Source organism: Lepisosteus oculatus, chromosome 8 (assembly GCF_040954835.1).
Source record: "Lepisosteus oculatus isolate fLepOcu1 chromosome 8, fLepOcu1.hap2, whole genome shotgun sequence".
Taxonomy (NCBI): domain Eukaryota; kingdom Metazoa; phylum Chordata; class Actinopteri; order Semionotiformes; family Lepisosteidae; genus Lepisosteus; species Lepisosteus oculatus.
Genome location: NC_090703.1, coordinates 37,165,708 through 37,191,848, shown reverse-complemented (window position 1 = coordinate 37,191,848; position 26,141 = coordinate 37,165,708). Strand labels below are relative to the sequence as shown.

General features: G+C 37.4%; 1 protein-coding gene across 1 annotated transcript; it reads right to left on the bottom strand.

Annotated features, from left to right (window-relative positions):
- Positions 1-541: 541 nt before the first annotated feature.
- On the bottom strand, positions 542-26,141 carry zdhhc15b (zinc finger DHHC-type palmitoyltransferase 15b). The gene is made up of 12 exons (XM_006632644.3): positions 25,934-26,141; positions 25,217-25,243; positions 24,501-24,595; positions 21,306-21,426; positions 19,705-19,774; positions 17,044-17,076; positions 15,102-15,222; positions 11,252-11,384; positions 9,833-9,959; positions 8,483-8,592; positions 7,141-7,218; positions 542-6,105 (listed from the first exon to the last, which is right to left on the bottom strand). The coding sequence occupies exons 1-11, from the start codon at positions 26,049-26,051 to the stop codon at positions 7,175-7,177; spliced, it is 999 nt and encodes a 332-aa protein (XP_006632707.1). The 5' UTR covers positions 26,052-26,141; the 3' UTR covers positions 542-6,105; positions 7,141-7,174.

The following is a 26,141-nucleotide window of genomic DNA, read 5'->3' as shown; positions in this document are numbered from 1 at the left end:
TAAGGAAGACCATTTCTTCCAAAGTTGCCATCAAAAATGCAAAACCCATCTAAATACATCTAATAGTAAAAAAAACTGACTAATATATGGTCAAGTTATAAATGGCACTGTGGACATTACTGGGACCAGTGCAAAGAAATATAGGGCTGCTTCATACTCTCAGTTCAGTAAATGCTAGATAAACTGGCATTTACTTCTGGCCTCGGGTGTTCCTAAGCTCAAGTATCTACTGTACATCACTACGAATAGGATCACTGAAGCAATCATGAATGTCACGCTGAAATTAATTCCTCATTTATGCTTTTAAAAACTACGTTTAAGAAGTGATGAAAGGATAGCAGTAGAAGGAGAACACAAGTTTCCACTGGATGAAAGTCCAGAATTCCAGAACCTGGATTGTGATTAGTTATCCAAAGGTGGGGAGACAAAGTATTTTTCCACCTTTTCAGAAGTGGCATTTCAGTGTAAGATACTGAACATGTATATAGCCTTGCCCACAAAGACAATCCAGTCAATGCATTAAGAAAACACCGTACGTATGTTTTATTAAGTAATACTCTCAATATTTTATTACAAATGTGATATATTGGTTTATGAAGTCAGTAGGAAAGCCTCCATAGACATTAATATTTATATTTTGATTTGCCTTGCATCATTAAATCTTTGGAGAGAAAAAATCTTGCTATTCTTATACCCATGTTTCAAAAAGTGTAAAACAGCATGTAGAAGGAACACCACACTTGCATAGCCCCCAAACAAATAACAGATGTTTACATACAATACAGTAGATTCATACAGAACAGCATGCGAAAAATGACTGTATTTGACTGGTCATCTATTAAAATACTTGGGTAAACTTAGGGTAAACGTAGAGTTGACAGTTGTAAAAAGTGATATATTATGCTCTACAGTAGTAAGGCTGAGCTCCCAGACTGGCAGGTAGTGCAGTAACACTAGTGAGAGGTTTTTTAGTAACAAGTGGAGTATCTGTTTTTTCAAACATTCAACAGACCAAAGCCCTAAGGATACTCTAACACAGGACTATTAATTGAATACAGAAAAATGTATTTAAAATACAAAGATGCAACTCCAACAATTGAGGAATTGAGACAGAAACTAGGAGAAAAGAAGGATCTCTGCAGGGACAATGTTTTCACCATTCACACAGTGAATTACCTTTGTACTACTATTGAACAGTTGGAATTCACTTGCACACTGGTGATGACCCACACCACTTTTCAATATTTTAGGTTGCAGTTTGTCGGTTCAGGCACAGGGAAGCTGACATACTAAATGCAACAGTTCACAAAGAAGACATTAAAGCAAGCAAACAAGTGCAGTGCCTTTCTGGATAATCAGGACAATATAGGTTTGCCACATGGACACAGATTGAAGCCTCTGTGTCATGACCCTGTTACTCAAATACAGGGCTTCAGTTCAGGTCCAGCCTTCTTCCTGACAGTTATTTTTTAAGACAGACAGTTCCCCCTACCAGAAATTGCACATTTTTAATGAACCCAGTTTTAAAGACTATATCCTACAAATCCTGAGGAAACAAAGGAACTTGCAGACTGAACAAATGTTAAAGTCACTATCACTTTTATTCTGTATTAGTTGTTGGTTACATAATATGAGTCAATCTGGTTCAATTATCAAGTGAATTGAAATTGCTTATTGGAGAGTGAGTTGAAATTGCTTACGGTTTTCTTATTGGAGACAAGCTTTTCAGTGATGTTGATTATTTTTGTACTGTCTTAGTTCCACCGGTCCCTAGAAATCTGTCAGCATTCCACACCATTTAAGTAATCATGTGCTTTGTAAAATACAGTGGTTTATTAAACTGGAAACTGACAGACACCGCTAGAACATTTTTTTTGGAAGTTATTTAGATACAAAAGGCAGTATACTGGTATAAACTCAAATAACCCCTACAATAGTTTCAACTTTAGGAAACATATGGAATGGTAAAGTGCTAGACTTATGTCATACAATCACAAATTAATCTATTTTAAAATATATTTTTAGACCAAATGAAAGATGCTTGAATACTTGCCAAATCACCACATAAACATCATATCAAGCTTTTCATACAGTACATGCACCGCACATACAATTTCTTATAGTGTCCATTACTTGAATACTTTTGAGTTCCAGTCAGATGAATATCTGATTTAAGTTCTAAAGCCATTTTCAAATCAGTAGTACATGATTTGGTATATACTACTGGGTATACATTTCTAGCTTGCTTTTCAGTCATAAAAGCCTAGATATTGTCATGTTTCTTAATTAACACATCCCCAGTCAGAATAGTGGTCTTCATGTAACAACTGCTTTCGTCACCAGAAGTAAAATGGGAAACAATTCTTCACAGAATGACACAGTCATAATTCTTTGTTTGACCACAGTGAAAAGGGAAAACCAAATGACATAAGAAAGGCAACCTTCTATAAAAGCTGAAACATTTACATCCTCATAGTGCATGTCATAATACTGTCCCTACATTATGACACAATAACAGTGTATTGCAATTTGGCAGTAGTTTGTAATCATACAGTGAGAATAATAATCTGGGAAAGCTTCAATACAAGGACTCAATCCCTGGGTCACAAATCAAGCAAAAGAGCCGCCAATCACTCCAATACTACATGTAACAAAAAGCATTTCTCTTGCAAGAGTGAATAAATGAGCCTAGTGATGCAGAGCCAAGCTCTGCAACAGACAGTGACACATATTTCAACCACCTTAACCGACTTTTTCCATGTCTAGAAACAAAAGGTATATTGAATGTTTACATTTCAATGCAGGATTCTCATTTTTGCTATACTGTATCTAGCTCTGACATATGAAATATGTTTGCTGTGAAACCAGTAGAAAAGCATACAAATATATACTGTTATTCTACCACTACCTTCTACCTCTGAGTGTGTCCTGGAATGTTTTATCAGAATTCAGGTTATCTTTCCTGCCTTAGTAATTCCCTGTCTCTTTTGGGCTTTGCTGACATTTCTTGTCATTTCATTTTGGTAAGCACATTTAATTCCATTTTTTTCACTGTATGGTGGATTTGTGTCTCAAATGTGTAACAAAAGGGCCAGGAGAACATTTGGGAGGTGTCATTTCCTGAGCACGTAACATGAAATTCTTTTTTTATTATTTTTATTTTCAAAAACAGTGAGCAAAGCAAAATGAAAGATCCCTGCAGTGTTTGCATTTACAATAACTTAACGATGTTAAAAGAACAAGATAGATAAAATGCCTACAGTTTTTTTTCAGTTCCTTCTTGCTCTTCTCCATTTATTTTAAGTTCAAAGGATATTGGCTTCATAAATCTAAACTGGAATGAGATTAGAGGCTGCGGTTATTTTACTACCTCCTCACATATTCATTCTCTCGGCAATAATACAGAATGCTTTCTTTCCAGCAGATATCTCACAGAAAATGGTCCCCTAACAAGTGAGATTCCAAGACTTTGACAGCTCATAAACCTAACAGTAATATTTCTTAATATATCTGATGATCACTAATCTTGCAACTGTATTTTTTAAAAATATTTGGAACAGCTAATCATTTTATAATTACAGTACAGTATATATCCTTTGCGTGATGCCTGCCAGTGATGATGCCCACCAGATGGAGCCATTTGCGTTTTGGCTTGTCACAAGCTCCTCAGTGATTGACAGGAGATTTAACAAAGACTGGGGGACATTAAGGCAACCCTGCAGGCATGTGGCAGGGGAAGCTGTTGCATGGAAAACCAAGCGGAACCTGGTGAATGGCCAGCGATCTTTATGTCAGTGCATGGCAAATCAACGAGTGAAACCAGCTCATTCCAGCAGCACACAGCTTACATACAGCTATGAACTTATTTCACTATCTCTCACACTTGTGATGTGAGCAACACACCTTTTCACTTTAGCATAAACGAGTCCAATTATTGTGTTCAGGATTACATCGTAATTTATTTTCACACTGGAGTCCTTGGCCCTGCTTATCGTATGAACTAAATGGAAACTACCCATCCAAAAATTAAATCAACACATCTAAACACTGCCCTAACTGTGCAGTACTAACACGCATGCCATGACTAAAATTAGTCATCTGCTGTTCATTTTTTAGTGAGTACCAGAATAGTTTTTTGTCAAATATGAATGTGTATGACCACACAATTTTCATTCAGAAAATATTCATTTCCAGAAAAAGGACATTTGTGGTTAATGTGTTCAATTACCTTCATCACCAAACTTCAACTTTAAGAATATTTCTCAGAATTCATGTTATTCTGAACCCTTTGCAGTGGTCAAGATAATGTAACTCTCTAGATGGATTTAAACAAGACTGTGTCCACTGTACACTTACAATACTCTGGTTGAGTTTTCAATATTGAGTAGTTTTAACTAATATTCATGCAAGTGGGAGCAGAATTGAGAAAGGAACAGCATAAACCCAGAAGTACACCAGAAGCATTCTCTAAAATCATTGTCTATTTACACCAATATACCTCCCCTTTAAAATATATTAACACTAATAGTGACTTCAGTATACTCCAATTTGGCAAAACCTATTAATTCCCCTCTAATTAAAGGATAGAACCACAAATATTTAAAATAACATAGTTTTGATTATTGTACACTATATACATCTGTCCTGTTGAAAATCATATCGTCAGACATATTTCAAAAATGGCTACACATTTTTCCCCACTGAAGGACTGAAATGTGAGTTGAATGGTCTCAAGGATTAGTGATCAATTTGATCTTAAATTATATTGCACATTTAAGGGATTGTTAATGACAAACTGGTAAGTGACTGGGGATGTGAAGTGAAAAGCAGATCTGGCCATTTTTTTTAACCATCCATCCATTTGATAAATGCTTCATCCAATTCAGGGTCATGAAAGAGCCAGCCAGCAACAAGCACAAGGTGGAAAACTCCCTGGATGGGACACCAGTCCATCACAGGGCAAACACAGACACAAATACACCAGGGCCACATTTCCTAGAAAGTAATAAAACAACCAATATGTTTTTGGACTGTGGAAGGAAAGTGGAGCACCCTGGGAAAACCCATGCAAACATGGGAAGAACATACAAACTCCACACGGATAGTAACCCACGTCTGGAGTTCAAACCATGGTCCCAGCCCCTGCAAGGCAGCAATACTAACAACCGCGCCACCCCTTTTTCTAAGTAGCAGAGTGTTTATGTTTTTAAATGAGAAAGAATGGTCTCGAGGCTAGTTTCTAAATAAAAAAGAACATAGAAAGGCAAGGTATTATTTAAGAAGGAATGATAATTGCAGATTCTTAAACCGATCTGCTTTGACCACACAGGATTTCTAATTTAGAAACTGTATGGCATTAAAACGTTTTACACACCAACAATAAAAGAATATGTGGCATAGTTATCCTGATTATTTTTTTAAATAAATTAATCACACTCAATATTATCTAACTGAAATTTCCCCCAATAATAGATAGCCATGGTTAACAAGACAGAAAGAAGAAAAAATAAATCGCCCATGTCCCTGATGCATTCATTTTCCCTTACTTTTCACATAATGGGCTAACTCAGGACTCGGAACCGATGAGGGACTGTACAACCAATTTACTAAGCTACATTTTTGCAAAATACAGGAACCAGACTTTAAAAACTTCAAAACACATGTTCAATTCTAACAGGTGAGAAAGAAAGACAGTTTTAAGATTTAAGACTATGAGTTTAAATGCACAGTATCATAAAATTGGTCTCCTATTATCCCCCTGTCACCACATGCTGTACGGCGAGTCTCTGTAATTCTGTGGCTAATCCAGGTTGCAGCAAACATGCCCACATTTCAGAGTGTCCACTGGTCAAGAGTGAGCATTTATGTTCCCACTTTTAATACTTAAAATGTATAAATACGACAAATGTGGATTAAAACCAAACATCTCGGTTCTTCCATTTCACCACTTCTTCAAGCCTTAGCTCGTTCATTTTGGATATTTTTCATCCTGTGTTTCATAACTCTTCAGTAGCTGAGATGCATCGGCTTGCCACTAAGTGCAAAGAGCAGCACACCTTTCACTCCTCTTCTTTCTAGGGGGTCCTGATCTTTAAGATGCAATTCCTGTAGTTGTTGAAAAATATGAAAAGTTAATATCAGCAGCTGCCGCGTGTGTTAAGGAAATTCCACTGGTCATCATCTAAGACAACTACAGAGCAACCTTAACTACGAACAGCCGAGGCCTTTTTAAGGAATCCATCCATTCATTTTCTAAATGCATCAAATTCAAGGAGAGCCGGAGGGTGCTGATCTCGACAAGCAATTGGCACAAGGCAGGATACACCCTGGACCCGACACTAATCTATCACAGGGTAACAGCAGATATCAGGGCCTGTGTTTTCCCAAAAGCCAATGAACTGACCAGTATGTGACTGGACTGTGAGGGAAAAAAAACAGAGCACCCAGAGGAACCCCACATGAACATGGGGAGAACATACAAACTCCACACAGATAGCACCCCAGGAACTGAACTGGACTCCATCTAGACAAATTGCAATCACACTTTCATGAACTATATCAAAATTGATCTAAACTAAATATACAGAAAGGCAATGGAATGTTTAATAAATATAATACCCAAAAGATGACTAAAATAAATGGCATCACCCTTTCAGTAGAAATCAACAAAATATCTGGGTCAGTCACTGGTCAAAATGGAGTAGTTTAGGGATATTAAACTCTATGTGTGCGAAAATGTATATCAGGTGTCTGAAATATTTATATATAATTTCAAAAAATGCATATTTCCTTGTATTTTCTTATATTTGCATATATTTTTTATCCCTTACAGACACATTTAAATATAGCAATGTTTCATCAATACTGCACACTGTAGTGTAGCATTAAAATAGGATTTTGACAGCCAGCATCATATCAGTTAGGGTCATTTAAGGTTCCATGAGCAGAACACTTCATACTGCATCAACTTCAGAAATAGTTTCAAATATCCTTCGAACATGGTGTTCATGCACATAATTGCTCTTAAAACCTGGAATGGATTAAAATGCTGTGAAACGTGTGTCTTATAGGCTTCCCTGATATACTGCTTTCCAAACTTCAATTCCTGCTTATTTTACAAAGGAAGGCAAATAAACTCACCAGTCTTTAGATATAATGCCCCTACAAAGGTTTGCTATGACTCCAATTCTATGGTGACTGAACACTCTCTCCGAAGTGCTGAAATACAAACAAGACACATTAATGGAAAATTCAAGAAATTAAAACATATGGATATTGTTGAAATGATAAAATGATTAATCAAAACTTTACCAGTGATTCCGGCGCATATACAAATTATTTTCCAAAACCGTAATGCATGATTTTTCCACTGAGTGGTGACAAAGTTCTACACCATGGTGCTGTGAACAACGTTATATATTCCTCAGTTAAATGTTTCCTAGATTATTTCTTCTGTATCTCATTAGGATAAATGTAAAGAACATTTAACATATTTGAAAAAGATGAGTAAGTATTCATATTTAGTGCACAGCTTGGGAGGTAAAACACTACATAATCTCTGTTCTGGTATCTCATCAACTTCCAAATACTCATCAAAAACATATTAATGTAATTAAGACCTAATGCAGCAACTTCCACATTTAGGGATATTCTGAAAATTAATGTGATACTTGCTTAATAACCTTAGTGTGGTTTAATTTGATAAAAAAGGTGGTTTAGAAATGCCTGTTATGGAAATCCAGTCCTAAACGTCAAGAATTTAACATTGCCAAGCAATATTACATTTCTATAGTGAGGTTCAAGTTCACTCATCACAGACTGCTGATCATTCATCAAGCAGAAACAATCTCTTACAAGAAACAACTGGAGTTTCATCAGAAAGGAAAATAAATTAGACTTAATCAGAAATTAAGGGAATGAATGGGAGATATTCATTAGGGGATCACTACAGAGTTTAACCTATAATACCTCGATCCATCTTGAGTATTATAGGTTGATAAACTGTACAGATCATGCAGGTTTACATATTTTCAACACTGCCTGCAGAGATAGGCTTGTTCTCTTTACAAATGTGAAACGTCCAGCACCCCGAATACGATTTACACAAGAGAGGTGTAACTGACAAAACCTGAAATGGCTCAAATTGCTGTGGATTATTTCTATCATTTACATGATCTGTAAAAGATCTCCTTGTAACTGTAGATGTGGAAGGCTATTCCTCAGCAAATGCAGGTTATTGGAATCTTCTCATCTGCTCTGTTGCTCCATGAAATGTATAGGCCTTTCAATCACAGGTGTATGATCATTTGCCAGGTATCTGATCCTTCCTGATAATTTGCTTCTTTGCTTTGCTGAAGTACTTCGGCATCACTCCCAATGGTCATTTAAATTAATTACCTCACGCTCGGCACATGTAACTGTGGACCATCTTATTATTTTAATGACTTTTCCCTATTTCCACTTGTCAAATGTCTCAGCTTACCCGAGCTCTCTTCATCTGATCCCTCCTCCTCCCACTGTTCTTCATTAGCTAATAGAGGATTCTGAGATTCGTTCAAGCACCGCATGGGGAAGAAATGGCCATCACCAAGGCTTGAGTCACAGAGGAAAAAACAGGAGGTTGTTAAAATGCAGAAAATTACATCTACAGTACAAACAAGCACGTACTATTCTGAACATTACAACCAAATGAATGTGTGACAAAAGTCATACATTTGTGTATTTGTGAGCCATCTTCGGTGTGGAGATCACACGTTCTCGCCAGGTTAGAAAGTTTTTTTGGGTGCTGTAGTTTCTCCCCTTTTATATTTTTATTCCTTTCTTCAAAGAAATGATATAAATCGATGCCAAATCCCGTAGGCTCTTAATGCCCTGGATGTACTAATAAAGTCAAACAAAAACAGTTTAACAACGGCCACGGACACCAGTGGCTATTCAGTGGATAGGTACTTTTAGGCTTGAATAAGGAGAGCTCATGTTTGTTTGTTTTTTAAAAACACACATTAGCCATGTAGCTGAGGCTCATTTTTTGGTCTCCTTCCGGAAATGACAAAATGAGATTCTTGCTCAACAAGTATGAAAGGCTAACTGGCCTATTCTTGTTCATCATTCCTGTGTTCTTTATTTTATTAAACATCATAAATCCATCTTCTATACCTGTTTTTCCTGTATCCAGTAGGGAGCTAGAAAGCAAGATATACCAAACACAGTCACACATCCACACAGTGCCAGTTTCTACAGAAGCCAATTAACCAACCAGCAAGTCTTTGGACTGTGGGAGGAAACCAGAGCACCCAGAGGAAACCCAAGTGAACATGGAGAGAACAAAGAAACTCCACACAGATACAGTAGCACCTCAGGAATAGAACCCAAGGCTCCATTTCTGCAAGGTAGCAATGCTAACCAGGGCACCACTATGTCACCTTTTTCATTTGATTTCCCTTTCCAATTTGGAAAGGATATTATTCTTTTATGTAACACTCTCCTCACAATTTGGAATGGGCTAATCAACTGAGCTTCCTGTGCAGTAATGAGAGAACAAGGACTTGGTTTGTTCCCCTCCAGAAATATAACATCTTTTTCCAACTTTCTCACTGTGTAAACAGTCAGCAATAACTGGAGGAATGTCAGGCCCTTCATTGACTACCCAGAAGATTACAGGAGTCTAGCAAGTCTCACTCCAGGTTGACTAATTAGTGGCAAGCACAGGAATCATTGGATAATTGGGAATCTGGCAAACCCAGATGGTGTTCAGACAGTGGTATACCACCTCCTGTAATTTCACCAATACTCAGCTAACAATTTTTCCTACAACACCCAATCCACAACTCACCTGGTAAACACAGGTATGAGCCAGTATTTCTTTTCTTCTCCAAACACTTGCTGGAGATTTTTTCGAAAGCCAGCATTGAAGCCGTCCTTATCAGGTCCATTTTGAAACACCGGGGCAGAGAATGCCTCTTTGGTTAAATAAAAATAAGAAGTTTTATTTAACAATGTTTTCACTTTATATAGCTCACCTTTCACAATACTGCTACAAATGTTATTTTTTTATTCAGATGTTTAAAATCCCTTACAACCAATGAGAAACATACTGGATTAGTGATTCTGATTTGCAAAAATGTACCAGGGACAGAACCAAAAGATAGTGTATGGTACCTAGCATTTGTGTATTTATGACAAAGAAATTTGGGTTGTTTTTGAGATGTTGTGCATTTGCAGATGACTGGTCTTTCCATTTTTTTTATTAGACCAGTTTATTCCTAAAAACAATAGTTAGAATACATAATATAATATATGAAAGCATGACAGTATAATATAAATGTCCTTTTCAGAACCACCTCATCAGGCCAGAGCTCATCCTGGTTTCTTTAGTGTTAAACAGACTAGAGAGTCTCCTGACTCTGAGTCCACATCTACATGACTTTGCTCCTGGATTACCCTCAGCAATGATGATCCTCACTAACAAAGCTGGGTGGACTGGGGCTACTGGGATAAGTACCTCACTCAAGGTCCAGAAACCTACCCACAGTGCTCTGCTTTCCTCATAATATTAATGTAATACTATTCATTCTTGATCCACCTCCCATGATCTGGCTTAAGTTGTGATTAAGATAGTGTAAGACTTCAGCAAGACTAAAGCATGCCAGAATGGTGAATATATTAGTTTGAAGATCACAAGATCATTTAGTCTCCTAGATCGTGAATACACAAGTTCTATTTATCACAGCTGATTAAGCAGACAATATTCTGGCTAATGTAGAAGCCAGTAAAACACACAGAAGCATTATGCAGCAGCACCTTCCAGTCCACAAAAGTGTAAAGATACCAATCAAGGACCCATACAGACCATATAAAAAAAACTGACTGGAGCTAAATCTCCTTTTTAATATACTGTACATACAAAGCTTGATTCTTTTTTTAACAACCTTTCTGTCCCCAACAATTAAAGCAAGGTAATACATCAGTTACCCTGTAACAATACACAGAGAAATAGAACTTGTCGGCAAGACTAGTCATTATTAGTGACTGCTATTAAAAAACTTGGGTGAACGGAAGGAAAGAGGAAAGTCAGGTCTCCCTTGGAATTCTAACCTTTAAAACAAGTATTTCTCTGTATCACGCCATTCCTGTCTGCAGAAATTATTTAAAGAAGAAACACTGGGAAATACAAATAACACTCCCATTCTGTACACATTCCCAGATGTGACGCATCTGAAGATGAGAAGAGAGAAATGCAGCACGTTCTTACCTAGAGTGGATCTGTTTTTAGCCACCAGCCAGCAATGGTAGCTGAACAGAAACATGAGACTGACGAAAAACATGAGTGCAACGAACATCAGGAACAGCACATGGAACTTGGCAGGGCCATTGCTAAGCTCACCCTGTTGAAAAGTTAAACACAAAATCTCAGAAACCATTAAGGTATGTGCCTGGCCTGGCACCACTCAGCAGCAGGACAATTTCTTTTGTAGAGCACATCAAGAATGAGAAAGGCAAAATGTCACTCTTTTCACAGAGTCATAATAGCAAAAGATTAAAAATTCTCCATTTTGGTTACAGAATCTACTACATCATTCAAGTGGTCGGTTTTAATTGGAATACTGGTAATCTCTTCAAAATGAACAAGAAAGGACATTCAGTGAAAATCAGAGAGCTTTTGGGACAGTGAAGTGAAATGTCATTTTTGCTGTGTACTACTGAAACTTGTATTTAAGATCAAAAGATAAATGGGTGCAAGGTACAGAATGTCAGATTATTTCTGGATATTTCTGTGCAAACATGTTCAGCCATGTTAGTGTGATAAATCCACTGCAGTTTCAGGTCAGAATAAACACTAGGACAAATTAAAGCAAAATAAGCTAGTGTAAAGTTAGTATTTGGTTACATACCACTTATTACACGCAATGACTGTTTCAAGTCTGCAACCCATTGACATCACTATCACAGTATTCTTATATATAATTATAGTCCTTTGAGATGTTTTGCCAAACCATAAGTGGAGTCACTTTTATTTGTTCCTGTTGTCGGTTTTTCCGACTTTAGTTTCATATTCAACAAGTAAAATGCATTCTCCATAGGACTGAAATCAGGAGAGTGACTTATCCATTTCAAAAAGGTTCCACTTGTTCTCCCTGAAAAACTCCTTGGTTAAGTAAGCAGTATGTTTTCGGTCAATGTCTTTGCAGCAGGACAAATTGCAACCAAATGTGGCAGAAGAGATGTTTCTGTACACTTCAGAATTAATTCTGCTGCTGCTGTCATCAGTTACATCATCAATAAAGACCAGAGAGCCAGTTTCAGAGGCAGCCAATGCATGCCCAAACCATGACACTGCCTCCACCATAGTTCACATATGAGATGGTGTGTTGAGGATCACACTACCACAATTCCTCTCTTTCTCCACCTTTTCCATCCCTTTGATAAACGTTTACCTTTGTCTCTTATGTCCATAATACTTTGTTCCAGAACTGTCATGGCTCATCTTTGTACTTCTTCACCAAATCTAAGCTGGCCCTTCTGTTTTAATGCTGATGAGAAGTTTTCATCTTGCAGTGTAGCCCTTGTAATTTCTCCTACTGAAGTATTTTGTGCACAGTAAATTGAGATACTTTCACCTCTGCACTCTGGAGATTGTCTGCAATCTCTTTGGCTGTAATTTTAAGGTTTTTCTTCACAGTTTAATGATTTTTCTGTCATCAACTGCTGTCATCTTGCTTGGACAACATGTTTTTTACTCCTCCAGTGGTTTCTTTGTTGATTTTGCAATGCCTGACCTCTCTTCAATGGTTCTAATTGAAATTTGCTTTGCTCTCATTTTCACAACTCCTTGCTTCTCCGTCACAGACATCTCACTGGTCTACATCTTGGTTTATACCTTTTAACTCAAGAGGAAGACCCAAAGAGTAAACTCAGAAGTCTGGAACCAAGGCTGTGTATTCACAGCTCTTTTACCTTTTCAGAATTAATACAACATGGAACACAGGAGCAGTTACAAAAACCTGTCAGCCATTTGTCTTATGCTCACCTGAAATGGGGGGATTGAACACAACATATGGCATCATGCTAACATGGCTAAACAGGTATGCAAAATAATATCCAGAAATAAAACACAAAATTCTGTGTCTTTGCAACATATTCATCAAAATACAAATTTCATTTATACACAGCAAAAATGGCAAATTTCATTTCAATGTCTCAAGATATTATCACTGTACCACCACTTATCGCTGTAAAAGGTATCACTGTACCACTTATCATTATACTACCACTAAAATAAGTTGGAGATCCTTCAGAAGTACTGGAAAATATGTTTTATGAGACAAAAATAAGTTTCTTTCCCCACCTGACCACCTCAGACACTCAGAATTAGGGACTGGTGCACAGAATTTTTAGTGCAAGAACAAACTTAGGAATCTGAAGATAAAACCCAATTAAACCAAATATTATTTACATAACAATAAGGGCCTGTGTCAAGTGTGCTTCTTATATAAAAATAAATAGCTATTAGGAGAAAAATAAACGTTTATTCTAGTTATAGATTAATAGGATTTTTCTGTTCCAGGGTGAAGATACAAGAGGTTGCTCATATGTTCATACAAATGTTCATGACAAAAGGTTTGACAGCATGTGCACTCATGAGCTTACATGTGCTAAGAAGATGTGGGCAAACAAAAGCAAATGGGATTACCCCCTTTTAATCATACTGCAGCATTAAGGAATATTAAAACATGCTCTAGGAATCTTTTTTATTGCAGGAGCATCACAATGTCAACATCTCCACGTTATGCACTATGCATAGATCAGTCCACAATAAGTAGACTACAGCAGCAATACTAATTGACAAGATATGCATCTGATCAATGCAGGACAAGTCAACTGACTGTAAAGTCCTATACCATACTAAACCTGACACTAAAAAAGCACTCTGTACTCTCTAATTGTATCTTTGATATAAAAACCTAGATGGTTCCAAATTTCCTTTACTTAAACTGTGACAAGAGTAAGGCCTTCTTCTTGGAACCTACTGTACACCTACATTAAGCAAATGCAGTAACCCTATCTGTGGATGGCACTGTCCTTGAATTTTAAACATAATTGAAGAATTTAGCAGTGATATTTGCTCCTGGCTTGACTTTTGACCATTGTGTGCAGAATATTGTATGAACATTATTCTTCCATCTCAGAAATATTATCATACTATGTCCTATGATGTCTTTCACTGTGGAAGAAAAGCCAGTCAACCTATTTGTCTTTTCTAGAAAAAATTACTGCAATGCCCTGCTCACTGGGGTATCCAAATCCACAAACTCCAATAAGCTCCAAGAATCCTGACCAGGTTGTGTGCAAGCAATCACATTACGCCTGGCGTGGAGCCCTTGCACAAGCTTCCTATCAGGTTTCAAGTTGATTTCAAAACCTTCTTGCTCACATATAAAGCATTACATGGCTTGACACCTCAGTACTTGTCTGACTATTTCCAACCTCACAACCCTCGTTTTTCTGATTCTGCTCTTCTATAGGTCTTTCAAGCTCATTTCCATTCTATGGGTGTCAGGGCCTTCTCCTGCTACGCCCAAGAGCTCTGGAAGTCTATCCCCAAGGACATCAGAGAGTACCCAGAGTGCATTTAAATCTAGACTCAAAATCTTTCTCGTCAGGTTTTTATTAGTGTCTGTGTCTGCTCCATTTTCTACTGACCCCATATCTTTTGCTGCATATCTTCACTGCTGTTCTTTGACCCACTGTAATAAAAACCTTGAAATGAAAAGACACCTGGCAATACTATTACTTTCAGATATAAAAGTTGATTTTCATGTATGTTTATGTCATATGGCAGTACATACAGTACAATTTGTTGAATTAAAGTTTGAATAATATACAAAATACATACAGTACGATTGAAAAAAGGATAAGACCAAGGCAACAGGTTTATGTTATCAGACAAAAGACAATAAATGTCACAAAGCTATAAATCACGACAAATTAAAGTGTACACAGAACAGGTTTACTGTAAACACAATAGGTACCCTTTTCCCCAATGACAGAGTTAACTATTTTTCTCATCAAGATAGGAAAAATGAATGGGGTGTCTTACTTACTTCCCAAAACTTGATGAAATACTGAAAAACTGTTGCAGCGATAAAGACGCAATACAGCATGGAATAAGACAGAAACAGCAGAAAAAATTTGTAGTTTGAAAATCCAATGCAGTTGTTCACCCTGAAAAATAATTTTGAAACACTTTTTTTCAGTAAAACACAACAATGTGTTGTTACCATGACAGGGTGTATATATATATACAGTATTTTGAAGAAGAAAAAAAAAGCTAAAGAAAAATGTTTACAATTAGAAATCTTGGCAACAAATATGCTTATCTAATAAATGTCAGGAATGTGTTAAAACTTATCATGGGATCAAATACAACTGTATAGTTTGTGAGAAATTACAATGATAATTTAAAGGCATTCATTGCTGCAATCAGGTCATGGCACACTGTGATAATACCCTGTAATTCACATACCTGTTTAAATACAATTCATTTATACCTTTATGTTTTGATAAATTTAGAATTTATGTGAACCACAGCAGCAGCGTAGGGCTGAATTATAAACTGCTTCTGCAAATCTATTTGCACTTAATCAGCAAAAGAAAAACTGTAAGAGATCCAGAACGCCTCCTCACATTTGCAACCTTTTTACGTTCTTAGATTGACCCCAAATCTGCAAATGAATTGCAAAAATTTGAACTTATAAATTACTAACTGATCTCTATGTAAAGACAATTTACTATGCTCCTATAACACCATGTCACGTCTGCCCTGGAAAAAGTTTAAAAAGAAGGAACTAAAATAATTACTGGTTTTAAAACCATTTCACGGACATCAGCATTAATTGAACATCTTTGGTCTTGTTCTAAAGTTTAGTCCTGAACTTTTTTTATTTATTAGCAGGTTAAAAGGAGGCTTCAAATAAATAACCAAACAGAAAGTAGGGGACATTCTTTACACAAAGAGTGTTTGGTGTCAGAAACAAGCCACCATGGCCTACAGTTGATGCCAGCTTTTTGGGTGCTTTTAATAAAAAAGAAGGATGATGCCATCAGATCAGCAAGCAACTAGAAGTAAGCATGTTAGGGCAAATGGTCTCTTTCTGTTTCAGTTTTAATATATGCTATATCCTCAGGGTTTACATTGAAGTATCTTCACCCAATCACATTCGAGTACTTTTAAACTGTTTCTGTAGTGGGCTGCTACATCATCATGGTTCAGCTTGCATTTGTGACTGTGACAATCAGATGCTCATCACAGAACTGATGGACCAAAAGGCCTAGTAAATTTCTTGGTCATCAAACTAGAGAGAACAATGTGTGACCCTTGCCTTGGTCATTTCAAGATGATGTGCAAATACTGCAATGCTGAGAGGTCTTGAACAGCTACAGCCACTGATTGTATACACAATGTACTGTAGTTGTTCAGACATAAATTAAACATCAGTAGCTGCTGCTAAAAACAGGCTCCCTGCTTCTGGCCTGATGAGATGCTTCTGTAAATTCATCTTGGGAACTCTACCCAAGGCTACTCAACAGTTCAGATTTGGGATCTCCAATCTTATAGCTCACCCTAAATTGCATTTTTAATGCAGCACTGAAAGTTATTGATCAACTGTGTAAATCAATTTGCTCAGTAATGCAACTCTAGTCCTTTAGGGTTAGTGGGTATTGAAATGTTATATAACAGATGATCTCTAAACTACTTAATTTAACAAATTACTTGATTAATTGGTCACAGTTTAATTGTCCAGCTCCTTCAAAATTATTTAGTGATTGCCTCTAAATCCTTCTGGAATGATACAGTACAGTAACTGTTTTTAAAATAACCTTTTATCATAGATTTGATCATATATAAATGTTGAGGGGTAAATGCACTTTATATGAAAGTCATATAAAGAAACTGAAAAGATGGAAAAATGCAAATGTCCTCATGGCATATATCCATTAATATTCAGCATTTATTTTATAACAATATGCTTAGTGATTACCTACCAAGGACAATGGTGATCCATCTTCAGAACACACCTGAAATAAAACAAACAATACAGAAAACTAATTTATGCATCAGTTTCTATCATTTTTAACAAGTCTCCATGTACTCATAATCTGAAGTTTCAGAATAGGCTGAGATTGCTTTATAAAAGGTCTTTGTGACATTATTATAACCAATGAAAACCAATGATAAGAGTAAAAAAATTATGGCAACAAACCAAGACAGGTCAGATACAGTACATGGCAACAATAACAATAGGCAGCAGAAAAGGAACTGGCAAACAGTCAAAAAGTTCATGGAAATTCTGGATTTAGCACTTAGTATGCTTCTAACTGTATTTTATTTTCCCAACTGAAATAGTAGTAGAAATAAAAAGTAACAGGTAACAGGTTTATTCCATGCTGAAAAGAAAAGAAAGGAAACAATGTTTCGGCTGTGGAGCCTTCTTCGGGTGTGAGAAAGACAGGGTAGATGGCAAAGATTAAATAGCACAGGAGAACAAAAGCTGGAAAAGTGGAGGAGGAGGGAGAGGGGAGAGGCAGAGAGGCCACTCAGGAAGTGCAAAGTGGCGAGGGGAGGAGAAAGGTGTGAAATAAAAAGATGTTCAAGGCTACAATGCTGTAAAATAAACGTCTTCCCTCACCAGTGTGCTGTATTATAATTCATTTCATGTATTTGCATATTTTACATATACAAGGTGATGATTTATTTGGATTTTTCTTTGTAGTTTTTTTTGTGGCATTTTACCTCTTTCATGCACGTAAGTGTAACAAAAAAATATCAAAACAAACAAGCCACATACTTACAACCAAAAAACAGAATGAGAGAGAGAGCGAGCAGTGAGGTGAAGGATGAATGAAAGAGTAAACTATAAATAAAACCGAGTATATACAAACATTCTTCCTCCAAATTGCCGATTACAGTTCACACCATTGTGCTCTAAGTCTAGAGATACGACCATTCAATTAAAAACAGATCAGTGAGGCCTGACTAAACAATACACACATCCTTCAGGGCAGAGAACACTGCAACACGTCAATGCAAAGGTCAATACAAATGCACAGAAACAGAGAAAAAGAGAGAAGAATACATAGGACTGGCCAGTGACAATTAGATACAATGGATAGTTATACAGAGTGTACAACTGTGTGCTGCATTCACTTGCTTTGTCATTATTATGTGTGCTGGATGGTGTCCCTTTTCCTTCCTCCATGTGTTGGTTTTGCTGGCAGTGTGTTATGTAATCTCAATACAGAATTTCGGATTTGGGTAAGTATAGCTTTTGGTTTTCTGTGAATGTATGCGTTGTGTATGTCCATTCAATGCAACTTCCAACATCACATCACTGCTAATTATATTAGAAACTGGCAACCTACTTTGGTCAATGATGCTTCTTTTAACTCAACACTCATTCATTATAGTAAATGCATAGTGGTAAAGATATTTTGGTGAAAAAACTATTTTAAGATCTGCAATATACGGTAGCTTTATCAATGTCTTATATTTGAGATACATTGTCTCCCTTGCTTGCCATCTTTATAATCAAAATGATTTTAATGCAGGCTTGGGGTTTATTTCTCCTTTCTGAGTCTAAAATAGCTGCGCAACACAGCATGCAGCTCACAGTAGGCCATTTCCCTCTCCTGCACCCAACCCGTGAAAGATTATTGTGCTGATGACCCAGAAAGGGGCACTAAAGAACAAGAAGGTTATTATGAACTGAAGTGATCATATGACAAGTGGATCTCTTTGCTCTATTGTGCTGCACTCAGATGATTTTACCCTCAAATGATAAAATCATAGTAGATTACAACAGAGTGCAGAAAGTGAGCCATTAGTAAGTCACAGCAGAGGCTTAAATGCACAGTAATACTTTTGTACCAAACATCAACAAAGTTTGAGGTATAAAAGGACGACATTTCAGTGCCCTTGCTTATTAAACACTATATTCTAAACTAAGCAGGTATTCTAAAAAAAAGTCTCCCTTCACACCTTCAAACTGGCATGCAACATGAACACAATAGTATATCAGCTGGGTGAAACACGTCTTTAAAAATGTGTTACCAACATCTTTTAAATTGTTCTGTCCCAGAAGAGCCTTTTTCATCTGAAACAGGACACCAGATTAAATGTTTAATGCTATCCTATAAATTCATGACAGGGTCTGGATTGCTTGCTCGTTAACTGTAGGCCTGATACAGCTTTCACTGGCATGTCTGAAGGTGACAAATTTTGACTCATACAGTGAATCAAGAACACTGTCTTTCTCCATCCCCCGGCTAAATGCTCCCTGGAAGTTGCTTTTGGGAAGGTGCTGCAGTTCAGGGACTGATAAAGTGACTCTCCTACTACCTGTAAAGCACTTTGAAATCCTATCGGATGAAACCCACTCTGTGTAAAGAACTGGTATTACTTTGAAGATGGTGATCTTGATACGGAACAAAATTCAAATCCAAATCAGCTGAGAAGTCTTCTTGAAAATAGCTCTTAAAATGTAAGAAACCCTGATTTCAGGCAGTAAACTTCACGGACTGATTCAAACCAGCACCCCCAGTGTCTGCAGTTATTAAAAGAGTTAAAGGCTCACGCACAAAATAATGGGTAGCCAATCTCTCCCCCTCCCCTGACAGAAAAGGCGTACGATCTGGTAAAAGACTTACATTTCACACACTGAACAGTGATGGCATCGGTCTGGCTTTATTACCTGGCATCGATCACAGAACCTGATGGCTGGAAACATAATGAAAACAGCCGCTGGTTACATGCATTTGAACTGAAACCAAGACCCCCGACCTCCTGCCCTCTCGTCACACAGCCATAACACAACTAAACAATGAAATAAGAAGACTGAGAGAACCAAAAGAAGAACCGCTCAAATGGATTTAGAATAAGAAGGCTGAAACTTGTTTTAAGAACTATAAAATTATTATTATTTGCTAGTGGTATATTAGTTTATACCCGGATATTTCTGCAAGCCCTGCATCAAAAAATCTAGTATGATTTATAGACTGCACTGAGTCATCATTTTCTTGGGACTCAGAACAAGTCTAAGTTTGTAACCCGTTTAGCAAGATTGCTCAATTTGAGGAGGTGGCAGTCCCCGTCCTTATGTGATGACTGTGAGTGTTATGTAGTAATATATCATCTACTTAAATGATTAAGATACAATTATTCTAAAGCTCATACAAAAGAAAGCACGAACCATAAGAATCAGAAGCAAAATTGACTACCCTCGCACACACTAACAAAATCTCCAAAAATATCAACAAGCAAAAACATTTGGATTTGTTTTTAGAATGATTAAGGTGCTTATAATAGAGGTTACACATCCTTCTCTTTTTTTCCCACATTTCCCTAACATTCACGCCCACTGAACCAGCATCACATTTAGACAAATGAATTTGGGCATCTCTCTAGTTTTCAGAAATGCCAGCTATGTGGGGGCAGTGCTCAGGGGATGATGCCAGCACAGCCATTCTAACAAAGCCAGGATGCTCTTATGGGTCACTAGACAGTTACTAGGAAGATACAAATAGATACACTGAAAAAACAAATGGATATAGTCCTATTTCAACATAATACCTAGCGGATCCTCTAGAGAAGCTACAGAGAAATGAAGAATGATTAGTGATTATGTTTGTATACTTGTCAACAGCACATTATTAAGAAAGCAAACAGGATAAAGGCTTGGCTCCGGCACATGGATAGCCCACCTCTTACTATATATCTATATATAGTACTATATACTATATACTATATATATACTATATCTTACAGTATATCAAGTAATCTAGATAGCCTTTAAATCTGTATAACAGATGCTTCACATCACTGTGTACCTTTTTAAAAGCAAAAGTAAATTTTACTTAAAAGTGTAGCCTTAGTTACACTGTTATAGCACAGGCCTGATGTTCATTCTTATACAGAACTTGCATACATTATCCTGCAGGTCGTGTGGATTTAGAACACTTGCTATAACTACCAGATAAAGGTTAGCCAGAAGAATGTGACATTAAAACAATTACTTTAGTATTATGCTTAAATGGCTCAAATAATCTGGGGCTGTTCCAGGCTGAAGCCACTTGTACCAAAAAATTGTTTTGGAAGTTTACATTTATGTTTTTTCCATGTTCTGTTTCACGTAGCCAGATGTGTCAGACATTTAGGTTTCTGAATGTAATGCTGAATACTTTATATCTACCCATCTTCTCCGGCTGAACACACTGAAGAGCAAATGGTGGATGTTTCAGCAGTCACTTACCGCCTGAGGCAGCCCGGGTGAAAACTGGCAGCTTCTTTGCAATCTCCAGAAGAATTTGTTTCTGCACCTCAGGTCTCTCTTCCATTTCATAACGCTCTTTGTCCGTGTAGGAAAGATGGAACTGGAACAAAATTCAATATGTTATTATACAAACACCACAGCATCATCACCTGCCATCTCCTGAATCGAAAAGCTTTGCCCAGCTGAGGAAAGGGCATTCTTCCGAATCATTCGAAATTCAAAATTCCCGTCTGACACAGTATACTGTATACCTTTCCCTAATTTTTTTCCTGGAGACTCCGTCCATCCACCTGTTATCGGAAAACTGTTTTGTCTTTGTGCAATAGTGGCACCTTAGAGACTATCCCAAAAACACACAAGGGCACAAGGCAGACTGAGAGCACATGGCTGCTGTTGCTCTGCTCTTGCTCTGGACAGGACACCAGTCTGTCTCAGGAACACAGAGTAATTTAAGTAATCTGTCAAACCTGCCAAGTGTGCCTTTGTGAGGTGGGGGGAAAAGGGAGCACTGAGATGCTGGGAGAGCATGCAAACTCCACACAGAGGGCACCTCAGCCCAGAATCAAACTCACCAAGAAGAAGACTTTTTTTATTCCCTAATATTCCATACAGGATGTTTTTTAATTTTACTTTTGCTCTTTGGTTTTTATTATGTGCTGTATATTTTTTTTGTAGTTGTGACCCATTTTTGGAAACCGAAGCTTTACAAAACCACCAAAAGATTCATGTTAACCATCTCCATTTGCTAATGGCAAATGAAGCAGTTTAACAATCTTCATTTTTTTCCAGTTTTTATGAAGTTCCAAACTTTTTAAATTTTTTTACATACAGTAACAGTCCCCTCTTTTGCTTTGTTTTTGTTCTGTTAACTTGAACTTGAACTTGAACTTGAACTTGAACTTGAACTTGAACTTGAACTTGAACTTTATTGCCATATGTAACCGGTACTGGTACAATGGAATTCTTACTTACAGAAAGTCTCTCGATTATAAAACAAGTGTAAAAAACAAAACAAAGTGCAAACAGTGCATCAAGACAATGTACAAACAAACAATAGACAATGTGCAAGTAAACATGCAGACAGTTTGACTGTAAACAATACAGACGTGTAAACAATGACTGGAGACGTACAATTAATAAATTACAATGAGGTAGATGGTGATGGTGTAGGTGTGGTCCGAGGGGGATGGCTAAATGTGTTCGCCAGTCTCACTGCTTGTGGATAGAAGCTATTGAAGAATCTAGTGGTAAGTGTCCGTATGCTCTTATATCTCTTGCCTGAGGGCAGTGGGGTGAAGAGCTCATGCCCGGGATGGTGACTGTCCTCTGTGATGGCCAGAATTCTACCACGGCAGCGGTCCTCATAGAGCTGTTTAATCTCGGTGAGACCGCAGCCGATGATCTTCTGGGCCATATTGACCATTCTCTGCAGTGCCTTTCTTTCTCGCGAAGAGGTGTTGCCATACCACACGGTGATCCCGTTGGTGAGGACGCTCTCGATAGTGCAGCGGTAGAAGTTCACCAACACATGTGTTGGCATCCCCCATCGCTTGAGGCACCTCAAGAAATAAAGGCGCTGCTGAGCCTTCTTCATGATAGAGTCAGTGTTCACAGTCCAGGTTAGATCTTTAGAGATGTGAATTCCCAAAAACCTAAAGCTGGTGACTGTTTCCACTTCCGTTCCATCAATACTGAGTGGGCTGTGAGTGTGTGGCCTGTGTCTCCGAAAGTCCACTATTAGCTCTTTCGTTTTCTTTATGTTCAAGTCCAGGTTATTGCTATGACACCACCTAAGCAGCTGTACAACTTCATCCCTGTAAGTGGACTCGTCATCATCACTGATCAGTCCTATTATAGTGGTGTCATCGGCAAACTTAATGATGCGGTTATTGCTGTGTCTTGCTGTGCAGTCGTGAGTAAATAGGGAGTACAACCTTGGACTCAGACAGCAGCCTTGTGGGGTTCCAGTGCTCAGGGTGAGTGGTGTTGATGTTTTATTGCCTATCCGCACCACCTGTGGTCTCTCGATAAGAAAGTCCAGCAGCCAGTTGCAGACAGAGTTGCACAGACCTAATCCCCTGAGCTTTGTCACCAGTTGACAGGGTATGATGGAATTAAATGCTGAACTGTAGTCCACAAACAGCACTCTCACATACGAGTTCTTAGTGTCCAGGTGTTCCAAGGCTGTATGCAGAGCCAGGGAGACAGCATCATCCACTGATCTGTTGTTCTGGTAGGCGAACTGCAGGGGGTCCAGGGACTCTGTGATGGAGGAGTTGATGTGTGACAACACCAGCTTCTCCAGGCATTTCATCACCACACATGTTAATGCTACTGGGCGGTAATCATTCAGGCATGTCACTTTTGTCTTTTTGGGGGTTGGAACAATAGTGGTTTTTTTAAAGCAGGTGGGGACCATGGACTGTGACAGGGAGGAGTTAAAGATGTCTGTAAACACTGTGGTCAGCTGGGCTGCACATGTCCTCAGGACGCGAGGTTAAATGACAATTCTTGGCATTAACAATGGTTTCCCCACCTGACAACATTCCCCATTATACCAGGTGCTCAAAATCACCATTTCAATATTTTTGGCGAGGTATGGCTTGAAATTAAGATCAGCATCGAGCTGAGGGCTGGTAAGCAAACAATTTTTGCTTAGATTTTCAAAAAAATGTCAGATCCTTTCATTTGTACAGCTTCTCTGTACCTGCTGACTGAGATCTGTACTTCATTAAATAAAACACTTTTTGCTCTTTCTCTTTCATAGTATCTTTATTACATACTATATATACACGATCAGATTTTATCACCCTCGCCTTATCATCATCCTCCACCTCTCCTGCCCCACCATCTTAACTGAAACCACAGACATTCACAGAGCAGATCAGCTAGTTTGCCCCACAATTTCACTTGTCTCCTGTCTCGGTTTGAAACCGAGAAAGTGTACTCATTTACATGTTCTTCGCTAAGGCTTTTTGGGTTATACTGGTGCCAATATAATTTTATATTGAATATAATGAATTATATACAGTATAATCTATAATATATTTTATATTTATGCATTGTATTATATTTTAATAATTGTAAATACATTTTATATCCACATCTATATTTCTATACATAAATGTAATGCATAATTAATTATTACCCATAAATAATTCTCCATAATACTACCTTCTTTGATGGCTGAGACGGTGGTGTAAAGATGGACTTCCAATAGGTCCAGGAAAACATCACAAAACAGACATGGAACAGTCCAAGGTAGGTGACTGAAAATGAGATCATCGCTAAGTTACAAATAGGCATCCTGTAACTTTATCATCCACAATGCCAGGCAGGTCAGTCATTTCTAACCTATGACAAAATGCAGTTCCACATCCACAAGGGAGAAGTGATCATGAATCAGCCAAACTGCTAAAAAATGTCATGCATTAAACAGAAGATCAAGTTTAATTTCTGCTTTATCATGATTATATTTCAACTGAACAAAAAAAAAAAACCACAATGACGTTTTACTGATTACTTTGGTAACAGGCATTTCTACCATTTAGGCTTATCTATTAGAAATTATTAACAACTATTTATGTCCATAATGTATCTTGCACTGTATTTTAATTCCATTCTTTAAAATATTTAATATTACACTGCATAATCTTAAAGAATATAGTGACACTAGATAAAGGCATTAGGCACATTTTATTTATAATAACCAAAATGGTATTGATTAGCGGGAACTCTTATCCAAGATACAGTAAGTTATATAGTTCATGAATAATATCAGTATACAATATCATTAAATACCTTTACTAGTCAGGATCACCAGATGAATTAATGAACTGATAGCTTTCAAAACAGGTTTCAAAACAGTTGCATTCAATCACACGGCTTACCTTTTTCCAGAGTGTTGTCGAGCGTAACTGTGAAGAAATAGAACCAATTAGCTGAACAAATCAGGTATTAGTCACCATAGATTACCTTTAAAAAATAAACATTTTAAAATCCTCAGAACTATTTTAGTCAAACGAACACCTTTAAGATATGAAAATGGTTCACTTGCAAACATATAATGAAGAGAAAGAAAATAACGAGAAAACCATAACAACATTCTTATATAAAAATCTCCAGCAATTTCCAGAAATCAACTTTCGATGATACTGTATGTGACTGAAACAGGAACTAGTAACAGCAGACTCAGCTACAGCTACTGTACGTGTTTGCGTAGAGCAGAAATCACTTTCCATCACGAACGTTGTGTAATTGTATAAATAGGTCGATTAAACTGTAAGCCATAGTTGTTCTAAAAAGCTGAACTTTTAAATATATTAAACAGAAAAGAAAATATCACAGAATAAACAAAGCTTCCTGCAGATCAAGAGTAAGGTCTGTACAGTGGTTACTAGACGTATAAAACTAACTCACATTTATTCTTTCCAAATAAAATACAAATTAAAACACATATATTTTAAAATAAATAGTTGTTCATTAAGTCAGGCTGGAGAATCTAACGCGAATCTTACAACTACTGGTTACACTACTACAGTTCATCTGCCCAGTACTTCCTGAGTGCTATTTTATGCAGATCTAACATTAACAACAAAGCTACTTACACAGACACAGCTCAAAAACATAAGCGTAATAAGACCACACCACCACCGCTGTAATAATAATCACGGGTATCCAAGAGAAAATCCTTTGGCAGCATCGTAGTCCTCTTGACATAGCCATATTCAAACAGCCACCGCAAAAATCATTTTATCCACACTAGATTACACGGACTGGCTGAAATCCGAGCTCTCATCGGCGTTTGACTTTGTA

Bases quoted from the DNA above. Each gene is read 5' to 3' on its own strand.
- zdhhc15b (XM_006632644.3), bottom strand. From the start codon at position 26,051: ATGGCTATGTCAAGAGGACTACGATGCTGCCAAAGGATTTTCTCTTGG. The intron at 9,960-11,251 runs GTAAGAACGTGC...ATTTAACCAAAG, and splicing joins TAAAAACAGATCCACTCTAG to AGGCATTCTCTGCCCCGGTG. The intron at 7,219-8,482 runs GTAAGCTGAGAC...TTTGTATTTCAG, and splicing joins ATCAGATGAAGAGAGCTCGG to CACTTCGGAGAGAGTGTTCA.